This window comes from Sprattus sprattus, assembly GCF_963457725.1.
Source record: "Sprattus sprattus genome assembly, chromosome: 4".
Lineage (NCBI taxonomy): Eukaryota > Metazoa > Chordata > Actinopteri > Clupeiformes > Clupeidae > Sprattus > Sprattus sprattus.
In genome coordinates this window covers 17,305,311-17,317,912 of record NC_137923.1, presented here as the reverse complement: position 1 = coordinate 17,317,912, position 12,602 = coordinate 17,305,311, and the positions used below count along the sequence as shown (strand labels likewise).

The window sequence follows — 12,602 nt, the reverse complement described above, 5'->3', positions numbered from 1 at the left end:
GCAAGTGAGCCCTCAAGTGGTGAAGGACAGTACACTGCACTAAAAATCACAGTAAACATGTCAACCAGGCCATACTTTGATCAACCCTAACACGTAATTCACACATACTATTTTTTCTTTTTTATTCTTTTTAATTCTCCTTTCTCACTTGCCTCTCACCTGGGGTTTATGGTTTGAGTGTTGTTCTAATACAACTGGAGTATGGAGGATCACACTCCTAGTCTTGAACAATTGTGACATTGGCTCTGACAAGTTTACACCGTCTGGTGACAAATTATTGCATGCAAAGCAGGAGTCTTCAACCTTCTTCAGCCCAAGGGCCCCTTGGCTGAGAGAGACACTGAGCAGGGAGCCTCAACCCCGCCGCCCCGAATTAAGGCCTGATATTCATATATTTTATTTGGAAGTATCAGTTACACACACACACACACACACACACACACACACACACACACACACACACACACAAACACACCCCTACACATGTTTGAACAGAATTACACATCATCTGTAACACACTCATTTCAATGTATTCTGTTTATTATTGACAAACACACACACACACACACACACACACACCACACACACACACACACACACACACACACACACACACACGATCTGTATCCATCACACAGGTGTCACTGCATAGTGGAAAAGCGCACCCAGCTCAGGAGTGTGCTACATCTTCCTGAGGGTCTTTTGCAGTCAAACAGTTCTGATTTGCCTACGAGCAGTTCTCTCAGAAAGCTTTGTTTGGTCTTATTGGCCTCAATTTGACCTCCAGCTGTTTACTGCCATTTCTTAAATACTGTTCATCTGAACTGAACTGAGGTAACAGCTACCTGAAAACACTTTGCTATCCTTTTGTAGCCATCTACTGCTTTGTGGGCATCAATTATTTCAATTTTCAGAATACTAGACAGCTGTTTGGAGGAGACCATGGCTGCTGCTTGTTGGGACAAGGTTTGAGGTGTCAAGGCAACAAAGCAGCAGCCATGGTCTCCTCCAAACAGCTGTCTAGTATTCTGAAAATTGTTGATCGGTGTGGGTACACCTTGGCACTACAGTAGTTTGGTTGGTTTCCTCTCTCTTTTAATCTGTGTTGCCCAACCCTTTTAGGATGTCTCATTTGATTGGTTTGCCTAATTAACTAATTTAGCACCCAAATGTGTTTCAGCGAATCTGTTACCTACTTGACTTCACCAATGCAGCTGGGGGTTCACTTACACTAATTCCATGTTTCATGTAGTTTGGCTACTCACACAATTCTTTCTAAACAAGTACATGCAATTGATAAACATTTCATCGTTGGAAAATTGGTGATGACATTTTTTTAAAAAAATCATGGTAAAACAACAGAAAACTCTTAACTGCTCAAGGGGTTCACATACTTTCAAGCGGCACTGTATATAAAGCTACATCACCTGGCCTCTCCTAATTGATTGCTAACAAACAATGGCTCTAACATAAAAATTAAGGTCTTAGATCTCCGAAAAAAGTTATCTGAACTCAAATCTGTTTGGGTGCCCAAACCTTTGCATGGTCCCCCTTTCATTTTTTCCCTTGTTCAAAACAAAAACAATACACCAGTCTTACTTGTAGACTTCATTGTATCCATTCTGAGTTAAGATTCCCATAATGATTAAGATGGTGCCTGTCACCTGTGCGGTTCTCGTTGGCAGTGTGTTAGTACAGGCAGACAGCAGCACACCTACGACTGACTCAAATATCAAAATGCAACATGAAAATCAGTTTGTGTCTAGTGTGGTTTACTAAAGGAGCCTAGGATCAGTCTATGATGCTACATTTTTGGGTCGATGTTTGGAGCTGTAGCGTAATGCATGATGCTTTCCTGTTTCTATGTGTCTGTTAGCACGTGGAATGTCTCTCGTGCAGTGACATTGAGAATGGTCACTCAATTCATCAATGAAGAAGGTTCAATCCAGACTACCGCACAATGGAATTCAGGTTTGGACTAATTATTCCTGCACACCGACATATTGGTGCTATAAGGCCTACAATCTCACATGTCTGGCTACCAGGAGAAACACCCGTAGCAAAAGACACATTGACTAGGTGGACTCTGAAAGCGATTGGCTACATCCAGGTTGCAATCTGAACAATCTGAAGAGCTGTTGTCAATTAAGCAAGTTAAAGCTGCCTGAAGCTCAAAAGTGTTTCAAGTAAGTTCCAACAAACATAAATCTCGTTCAAGTTTTTTTTAAAGCCAGAAGGGAAACAAGATTTTTTAACTTTGGACATTTTATTGAAATATTTCTTTACAGTACAAGTGAAACCAGATAATATATAAAAAGACATGAAGCTATGGTGACACTAACTTATGCACCATTTTCTGAAAACACAAACATAAAAAAAACAGGAAAAAAGATAGAATTTTCATTCAAGACATTGACAACAGAAATTTAGTTTTACACTATTAAAATATATGCCTAGGAACAAGCCTCTTGCTGACCGGTTCCGGTTTCCACAGCACACAACCACTTTCATTCCCTCTCAAAAACAGAATGACATGCTCACACACGTTCTTCCCATTATTCTCTCTCTCTCTCTCTCTCTCTCCCTCACCCACACCCACAAACTAACAAGTGTGAGTCCTACTGGTAGTAAAAGACGGTAGAGAGATGCCAAGACATATAAAAGCAAATGGAATGGAAGGACAGGAGAGATTCATTCCAAGGACTTCAAGTCACCTTGAGGAGTAGATGTATGTGTGTGTGTGTGTGTGTGTGTGTGTACGTGTGTGTGTGTCACAGAACATGCATGTGCACTACATTAGTGTTAATGATAAAACAGGAATCATGGAACTCCACTTTAATTGTTTGTGTGTTTGTATTCGTTCATGCTCCTTTAGCTTTAGGAGTCGTCTCCATTGACACTGTCTCCATCATCCTCCCCTTCCTCCTGTTCCTCCACCTCCTCGCCTTCCTCCTCTTCCTCCTCATTCTCTCTTCCTTGGCTCTTCACCTGGAATAAGGAGAGCAGGTGTTGACAAAACACTAATAGACAAGAACACAAAATGGTTTACATCTCATTTATGAAGCCAAATTGGCTCATTCGCACACTAACACACTGCATCCTGTTGTAATGAGGCATTTTACAATCTTTCATCTTCACAGACACTTTCACCCCCTTCAAAGTGACTGACCTTATTCAACAGAGGTCCAGCCAATTGGTGCTAGAAGTCTCACAATTAGTGAAAAATGGGGATCAGTGTGCAGTGAATGTGCCTCAAGTGATTGTAGTATAACGACAGCTGTGTCCGTAAGGTCCCTTCACTGGTCAGTATTCAGTATTCAGTATTCCTGGGTAATGTTGAAGACTAAAGATCACTCCAAGTATCTCAGAGAAAAGGTTTGTGAAAAGTATAAGTCAGGGGAAGGCTAAAAAAATGTCAAAGGCACTAAACATCCCCTGGAATTCTGTTAAATCCATCATCAAGCAATGGAAGGAATATGGTACATGTTTAAATCTGGCTAGAGCAGGCCGTTCCCACAAATTGAGTGACCATGCAAGAAGGAGACTAGTGAGAGAGGCCACCAAGACACTTATTACTACTCCGAAGGAGTTACAAGCTAACAGTAGCCAGGAATACTGATTACTGAACACTGACCAGAATGGACCTTCCAGACACAGGTGTCACTATACTACAATCACTTGAAACACATTCACTGCACACTGATCCCCATTTCACTATTTGTGAGAGTTCTAGCACCAATTGGCTGGACCTCTGTTAAATTAGGTCAGTTACTTTAAAGGGGGTGAATACTTATGCAATCACTTATTTACATTACATATTTTTGTAGAAATCTGTTTTCACTTAGACATTGAAGAGGGCTTTTAGGGCTGGGGGTAAACGATTATTTTCAAAACGATTAATCTGGCGATTATTTTATCGAATAGTCGACTAATCTAACGACTAATTGGACGATTAGTCTAACGATTATTTTTCTGTTGCTCGATTAAAACCATAATGTATCTCAAATAAATACCCCAAAAAATCTTAATAATATACTTTAATGAGCACCGTTTTGCACAGCAAAAGTCCAACAATGCATTTCATGTTTATCTAGAGTTCACAGTAAAAACGTTTGGTACTCAAATGAGCCCTATCACATTTGGATGTGGTGCTCATTCATTTAAATGTTTTCAGTGCTTATAAAAACATTCATTCATTGATGAGCACTGCGCACCACCTTATGTGCAGCCCTGTCCTGGACATTGCTTGGCTGCATTAGTTGACATTGGCGATCTAACGTGGTAGTGAATCATGATACATACTATAAGCTGGCCAACGTTAGTCTAATGTTATGTGTTTGACTCGTAAATGACCACAGCATGAGTTAGCTCTCTGTGCCGTTTGTTGGTGCTTGGTTGGCGTGTTCTGCAGCCGTAAGTTAACGTTTACTAAACTGACACAGCTGTCTAGCCGTTGCCGCTATAGTAGCTAGCTAACGTAATTACTAGCAACCAAGCACGAACAAACTGCACGGAGAGCTAAGAAGATAGTTAGCTAGCACCACCGAAGTGCGCAGAGCTCAAGCTACACAACACACTGAACAAACGTTAAATACGAGAGACAATAGGGTGCGTTTGAGAATGGAGATAGAAACGCACCCCATTGTCTCTCGTGAAGGGGACAATAAGTAACGTTGGTTACATTAATTTAACGTTTGTTCAGTGTGTTGTGTAGCTTGAGCTCTGCGCACTTCGGTGGTGCTAGCAAACTATCTTCTTAGCTCTCCGTGCAGTTTGTTCGTGCTTGGTTGCTAGTAGTTAACGTTAGCTAGCTACTAGTGTGTCAGTTTAGTTAACGTTAACTTACGGCTGCAGAACACGGCAACTAAGCATGAACAAACGGCACAGAGAGCTAAGTCATGGTGTTGGTCAGCTTATAGTATCATGATTCACTACGTTAGATCGCCAATATCAACTAATGGCGCCAAGCAATTCCCTGGGTTTCTGCTCTCTCAGTCCTTGCGCAATGTTTGTTTCTGTTTGGGTCAACCACGTGTATGTGGCGAAGCGTCGACGTAAAAATATGGCGTCGACGTAATTTTGAAATCGACGCGTCGACATCATCGACGCATCGCTACAGCACTAGCTTTTAAGTTGAATTTTTCTGCCAACTTATATTGACCATGATTGATTTATAAAAGGGGGTGAATACTTATGCAAGGCACTGTATGTTCCCCCAATGTATCAGTCCTATGACCTTGGTGTTGTTAGCACAATGTTCCACCATGATTTAATAGGAAGTCTATGCCAATGTGAGCTGTTTTTCTTTAGGTATCACAATAAACATGCAAGATAGCAGCAGCAGCAGCGCGCCCCCCCCCCCCCCCCCCCCGTTGTTTGAACTGAACAAGTGTCCAATTATGTAAGAGAACATTGCTGCCTCATTTCCTCACCTCCTCCTCCTCTTCCTCCTCCTCCTCCTCCAGTAGGTTTCCCTCCTCCTCAGAGTCATTGAGCTCCTGAGGCTCACGCTCCTTCTTACTGCTAGTGTGTTGAAGGGAGGACACCTCTCCTGGCTCCGCCTTGGCGCCCTTACCTTCTGCTCCACCCAGACATAAAAAATAGATAAATTAATAAAACACACAGCATTTTTTTGTTTCTTATGCTTAATGCTGAATCTTGTAAAATAATATTGTAGTGTTATTCTTTTAGCATCTTATAATTTATTATTTTTGTGACAAGTGTCACAGGTCGTGCTGTGTAACACGCTCTTTTTTGGTATGCCATGATTGAATGAGCATGTTTAGTTGACGTGGGATTTCTGCTCGGTCAAGGGTGGAATGTGGTGTACCTGACTTCTTGCCGTGATCCTTCTCCATACGTTCCAGGCTCTCGAGCAGATAATCCACCTTGTGTTTGATCTGCGTCAGCTCTTTTTTGATGGTCTGCACATCATCTGCTTTCACTGGAAGGAAATAACAGAGGAAGGATGTTTAGAACAGCCCAAACCTTTTTTTTTTTGTTTCAACTTCCACGTATCACATACACACAAATAATGAGGAGCATACGCACAAACAAAGAATAGAAAAACTAAAGTAAGGTATTTGTGTAAAAACACATACAAGTAAATCATAGAAGAGAAGAAGTCAATCAGAAAACAAATGTTCACATAAGCACAAGTAATGTGTACGTAGACAGGGGTGAACAGATGGATAAAAACCAAAAAAAGAAATTCAGTAGAAACATGATACATATTCTTGCTACACATCAGTATTAAAAAAAAAAATAGATATAGCCTACAATATAATCATTATTCCCGAATCTAAAACAGCCCTGTGCCAAAATTCCAGCACAATGCCGGAGAACTTTAATCCATATGCATATAGAGAGAAGTCGTCTATAAATCAGGCCTACTGACTGTTGCGTGAGGAAGTCCTCTGGCTGCTCTTGGACGTGGAGGAGAAGTTGGACTTGGTGCGGCGGGTGCCTCCGCTGCTGATACTAACACGCGGCCGCTTGGAGGGGATGACTGCGCGTGGGAGGGGCGGCGGTGGGGGAGGCACACGGGACGGGTACGAGTACACCCTTAGAACAGAGAGGAGAGTTGGAAACAGAAACAACCTGAACTGGACCATGAGGGAACAAACACCAGTGCAATGTAAACCAAGTGGGTGGCCCATGGGCCTTACCTGTCGTAGTAATCTCTCTGGAAGTCATAGTCCAACTCAAATGTTGGACTACTGCTTTTGTGTGTGTGTGAGAAAGAAAGCAAGAAAAAAAAAAAGAGAAAGAGAAAAATTGAGTTAGACGACAAACAAAACCCTGGTGGGATGATATGGACTAGGAAGGGGCTTCGCTTGACTGCTTTGTTTCCCCACCCCCACACACCTGTACATGTCTCCTGCAGAACGCTTTGTGGTCTTTGACCGGTGTGGTTTAGGCTCACCTGCCAAGTTAATATCTGGAGGAAAAAATTAAAAACAAAACACATAGGCCTACATCATTAGTCATGCTAGCCAAGTAAAAATGTGTTGAAAACATTTCAGGTCTAATCAAATGAATCTGCAACGAGTGCAAGGTCTCCTCATCCAGGCATGCTTCTGATTCACCCAGAAAACACAAGGACATCTCATATTCATGTTTCATAACTACTTACAATAAATGTATCCGTTTATCTAGAAACTGTTGTTACTGTTGCACTTCTGGTTAGAGTTGCATTTTATTGACTGCATATTCAGCACGTCACCACACTACCCCTTGTATCTCCTTACCCAGCACCTGTCCCACGACCATGCGGCCGTCCTCCGTATTGACGGCAGTCCGGGCGTTCCTCTCGTTGGCGAACTGCACAAAGGCATAGCCCTTGTGCACAGAGCAGCCCACGATCTTGCCGTACTTGCTGAAGATGGCCTCCACGTCAGCCTTGGTCACCAACATGGTGTTGAGGTTGCCGATGAAGACCCGCGAGTTGAGGGAGCGCTGGTCCGTCTTGTTGGTCACGTTGCTGGCCATCAGGCTGCTGACGGAAGGCGAGCGACTGAATGGATAGGTGGAGCGGAGGGGACAAGGGACGGAAGCCAAGGGTTTAGTCAGCCACAGAGGACACACATTCCCTCCAAGACACCTACAAACATGGACTACACAAACACACATACAGCCCTGCCCCTGATGGGAAAACAGGGGTGGCATGAGTAAAGGCCTCTCCCGCATGTCAAATGGGGAACTGGAGGAATCGGGGAGGACATTGTCATTCTCATTCTGAAATTACCTTCAACTAATTCAAAATTAACATCCCAGCTGCTGTTAAGTCAAACTTTGACCTAAATGTCAAAATTCCCCTCTTTAGATTCATGTTAACAACAATTTATAAAGCCTTGTGTAACTGAGCATATTTATATGTAGACTCCTGAGAGCACTAGTATGAACTCATGGAATCAAGCAAATTGTACCTTTGCAGGACACCTCAAAGAAATATAACAAACCTTGGCATCAGTGGGTCTAAGTCCATCTCGTGGCCTGGCAATTCCCTAAACAAAACTCACATTACTAAAGCCTGACCAGTAAGGGGGAGAACCACGACTCATAGCAACCCATTACCTACATTAATATAACAGACCACTGATTATGTGCGTTCTATTCCTATTGTGCATCCTAGATCCTATTCTAAACTCGGCTCCATATACATTTACTGACCTGCTGAGTATAGCCATCAGAGGACGTTAACTTTGGAATAGGTTTTTTTAGGGGGAGTCAAGAGTAACCCTGTGTGTGTGTGTGTGTGTGTGTGTGGGTGGAAGGGGGGGGGGATAACTTCCAGTCTGTGTGTTCTTAGTCTCTGTGAGGGTCATAGCAGGGGTGTCAGAGAAGATTAAGATGTTGACGGAACTTTGGGGTTTAATAACCATCACTCACTCCATAGTGCCTGTGTGCAGGGAGGTCGTCTGTCCTGCCTGTAAGTTCTTTGTCACTGAGGACGGGACCAGTGTATGCAGGCAGGGGTCTTGGGGGTGTGCACAGCCAAAAGTACAACTCCCAGTAGTACCTTCTCAGAGAGCGGCTCTTGGCCCCCACGAATTACACTGAGGCGACAGAAAAGACACCTCAATACAACTACATGGGGTTAGGCAACTCGGTGATCATTTTCTTCAAAACGTTGCTCTTGCAAAAACCCCAAACATTTCACACCCACGTTTCAGCCAAGAGAGAGGGGAGAGAAAAAAAAAACACCTCATACAGAGCCATCCAATTCCTCGTACATGTTTATCTCATTAACTGACGGGCCTTTTGACAGGAGATAAAAAAGAAGGAGGTTCCTACCAGAAAAAACAGGAAAACAAATACAGCTCCACTCAGTTCCTTAGGAATATCTAAATTATCCTTCGGCACTTCTAATAACAGACTGGCTTTTTGGCAGGAAAAAAAAAATTGTGACAAACCGATACCAGTATAATGCGGGCTTGTCGCCTCTCCGGACTTTTTTCTTTTTAAAACATAACTGAACAAATGGCTACTAGTGGCCATCAGATGGTGCACCATGTTCAGAAGAGAAGTCTAGCAGAGGTTGCACTGCACAATATCAAAGTTCAAAGTTCTGCATAGTGATGAGAGAGAGATATATATATATCTCAGGTAAAAAAAAAAGGCATTACTACACTAGTACGAACAACATGGATGATACGAAGCCTTTTTTTTTTTTTTTTTTTTTTTTAAATGTTAAGGCCTATAGTCTGTGTTTCTGCAGCATCTGCCATCTGAAAAGGAAAGCATTGTTAATGAAGACAGAAAACAGTTGTTATACTTGAGACTGCCCCTGCACTCATGCTGCAGATAATCGTTTTCCCTTTGGTATAATATTCTATGGGCAAACATAGTTTTGATTATTGTTTCATGGGTGCCCCTCGGCAGAAATTAAGATTATTTTTATACACTAAGGTCATTTCATTCTTGGCTGTGATTGTGGCTCATGACCCGAGTCCATTTCTTCTCATTTTCTTCAGGTAGTTAGTATGAGAATTAAGACACTCATGGGAATTGTGGTTGACTGTGGTCATAGTAATACTGGCATGGCCATCCTTGCCGACTTCACCAGGTCACTGACATAACATCTGGCGAAGAAAATGTGATCACAAGATTACCTTGTTCACCCCAAGTGATACAAATATTTGATTCGGCGCATTCATTTTCCATCTTTATTAGATGATCAGTGAAAATAAATGTAGTAAAATTCACCTTCTCATTTGAAGAAGCTACTACTTAAACATCCGTCGGGTTAGTACATATTGGCATCATCTTGGAACCAAATCCATCCCTCATTTGTCAATTGCTATGTAATGTTTTATTATTTTAACAGCCTACCAACTAGCAGTGAAGTGGCACATTGGAAGATAAACGCCAATAAGCAAAAACAGGAACCATAGGCTACATCATTTCACTCAACATTCTATAAGGCATGAGCTTTTTGGGCAATATGCATCTCTCAAACAAAGGATAGATGTGTGAAATTCTGAGCATTCTGAGTACCTCTGTGGAATGTTGCAACACCACTGGTTACTGTACATACTTAAATGTAGTACTCAGCTATCTTATTATTAATACCCCTTTACATATAGGCTGCTTATTTAACAGACAGTTTACTCTTCTGTTAAATGCAAGACAAAGAGGACCATGTTACATCTGCACCTAATACTTTAGCCAAATAATGTAGGTCTCGATAAACAGATCTAGGACAATGTCAGCATCTAGACAAAGCATTAGATTACAAATAGCCTCAAAAGTATGTAAATTTAGATATCATGCGTGCAGATGCACAATAAGCGGTACGTTATTACAAAGCTCTCACTAATTTACTTGTGCAAGGGCTGTTGAGAAAAGGTCAACGGTCACCAATCTTTTTAATAATACTACCCAGCAACACCAAGTTTAGGAGTTTTCCCACTACTAAGTACATCATTATTTATACTGAACAGATGCATACCAGAAGAAAATGCGCAAAGAAGAACGTTGACAGATAGCCTAATAGCTGATTAAAGCCAATTATCTAGCACAGTCTATGCTAAACAGCCATGTTGCTGCTACTATAGTGCCATGCCAGGTGAAGGCTGGAGTACTTAGCAAACATGAGGGTCACGCTGATACAAGCAAGGCTATCAATTATGCCCCATCTCTGGATTTCTGTCATCAGAATATAAAAGCTAACCACTTATTTTTCACTGAACTGTTTGAAAGGACAGCAAAGGAGGACAGGCGTCTCTCGCCTGCAGGCTGCAGTTCACGCTTTCCTTAGATCACACAGTGTTAGAGGTTACATTCAGCCTGCAATTAAATAATTGAGCGTGCTCCTGTATACTGGAAACATGTACATTTATTGAGGTCAATGAAATATCTCTGTAAATTCGAGTCCATGTTTATGTTAGAAATTGTTCCTCGAAAAGCCAGAAATGCTCTTGATGGAAAAACACTTCCCTCACCAAAAACCCATCTGCAACCAGTCAAACGTAGGACAAAATCGCCCATGTGGAACAAAACAAGAAAGTCAGTTCAGTCCAAGGTATGGTTCCTCAAAAGTAAAGCACTACTGATAAAGAACAATACTTTAAAATGCAAAAACACCGCACATGAAATAGGAAAACGTTCTTCAGCTTGCTCTAAAACGATAGCTCCCAGATGCAACAACTATGCGTACTGATCAGTCATTCAAGATTAAAAAAGAAAAAAACTCAGTCCCAGCTCACGGAAAACGTATAAAAATCACACCAAACAAAAACAAGCCTGCAAATGTAGTGCAGGCTAGCGTGCTTATTGGATTATATGAATAGCTAATAGTAGCTAACGTAGGTAGCTAGCTTCACATTCTTAAAAATAATGCATAAAAAGATCCCAAAGATATTGCCAAGCCAGAAAAACAAAAATGTGTAAAAACCTTGAATAAAAATACTCACCAAAATCTTAAAGTTTAAAATGAATATTTCGGAAGGATCTACAAATTATGTAGTGGGCACAGGTATCGACTCTGTACATTAAATGAACGCCATGCGTTTTCCCTTTACGAAATGGCGCAGGGACAGCGCACAGGCAGGGCTTTAATCTCCGCCCCTTCTCTCAAAGTCGATGCCTGGTTGGTCCCTCTACCAATAAAACTACGCAATACTGGTGCATGTATGGCTTAAATGTACGTCTATTTAGGGTTCCACGGGCGTTTTTGACAAAGACCTTGCTAGCGATTGGTCTTTTTAGGAGACAATCATCAAATATGGGCGTTTCCCCAAATAAACTACACCAACAACAGGCCTGTGCTTGAGTCCTTAAAGGCACCCAGTGCAACTTTATAGGCATGAGACTCGAAAAATTAACATTCAATTTCTAGTCTTTTTTACACGTAGTAAGTTCCAATAACTCCATACGATTACATATCGACATTCAAGGAGCAAAGATGAGACGTCGTTGTGTGGTGAGAATAGTAAAAATAGTATTTATATTAGATGTCAGTAGCCTTAACAATTGTACTGTCCACTGAGTCTTTAGCAATGCTTATGATGTTCGACCATAAGTGGAAGGCTCGCAGTCTACGCATCTACCAAAAAGGAGACTTGGTTCACTGGTTGCAGATATAGCATGTTATTTGTATGCCTTGTATCTCCTCATTTAGGAGTTTTACTGTGTAATGTTTCCACGTCGCAGATTTCTCCAGTATTTATTTCCTATTCCATCGACACCATTTTGTCCTTGAATGAGATTTATGAAGACTGCTGTTTAAAGATTTTTAATATATTTTTTTAAGAGAAACTGAAAAATGAAATGAAAAGTCTAGTATTGATTGATTTATAACCTGCAGTAAGTAGCCTACTGAGGTTGAATATTACTGGTTTTGAATGTAGACATACACAAGACAGCTAGTCTCCTGAAGTAAAAACCCAGCGTATCTTAAAGATGGAATCAGGTTAAAGCAAGTATAGAACATGATCAATGAAGGCACAGTAATTCAAATTTTAAGTATAAAGACGCAGTCATTAGTTTGGAAAGGTAATCCAGGAAATCACTCTGTGATTAAAATTTTTTTTTAAAAAAAATTCAGTGCTGTCCGGACTGTTCTGAAGAGGAGTTGATTATTTTTTTTGATGAGTTGA

At 41.4% G+C, this 12,602-nt stretch overlaps 1 protein-coding gene across 5 annotated transcripts; it reads right to left on the bottom strand.

The window, feature by feature from the left end:
- Window positions 1–2,255: 2,255 nt before the first annotated feature.
- LOC308363858 (heterogeneous nuclear ribonucleoprotein C) lies at window positions 2,256–11,519 on the bottom strand. Of its 5 annotated transcripts, none has more exons than XM_080836744.1 (10): window positions 11,418–11,519; window positions 8,392–8,558; window positions 7,962–8,006; window positions 7,251–7,516; window positions 6,868–6,940; window positions 6,669–6,722; window positions 6,398–6,564; window positions 5,831–5,944; window positions 5,433–5,578; window positions 2,256–2,988 (listed from the first exon to the last, which is right to left on the bottom strand). In XM_080836744.1, exons 2-10 carry the CDS (start codon window positions 8,394–8,396, stop codon window positions 2,878–2,880), a joined length of 981 nt encoding a protein of 326 aa, XP_080692870.1. In that variant the 5' UTR covers window positions 8,397–8,558; window positions 11,418–11,519; the 3' UTR covers window positions 2,256–2,877. The 5 variants fall into 5 exon arrangements, with proteins under 5 accessions (XP_080692870.1, XP_080692871.1, XP_080692872.1 ...); XM_080836745.1 differs by having other exon boundaries at window positions 6,669–6,719; XM_080836746.1 differs by lacking the exon at window positions 7,962–8,006.
- Window positions 11,520–12,602: the final 1,083 nt, after the last annotated feature.

Excerpts from the sequence above, each read along its gene's own strand:
- LOC308363858 (XM_080836742.1), bottom strand. The coding sequence starts at position 7,689 with ATGCGGGAGAGGCCTTTACTCATGCCACCCCTGTTTTCCCATCAGGGG. Across the intron at positions 6,723-6,867 it reads TCTGCAGGAGACATGTACAG|CAGTAGTCCAACATTTGAGT; the intron begins GTGTGTGGGGGT and ends CACACACAAAAG. Across the intron at positions 6,565-6,668 it reads CAGAGAGATTACTACGACAG|GGTGTACTCGTACCCGTCCC; the intron begins GTAAGGCCCATG and ends CTCTGTTCTAAG.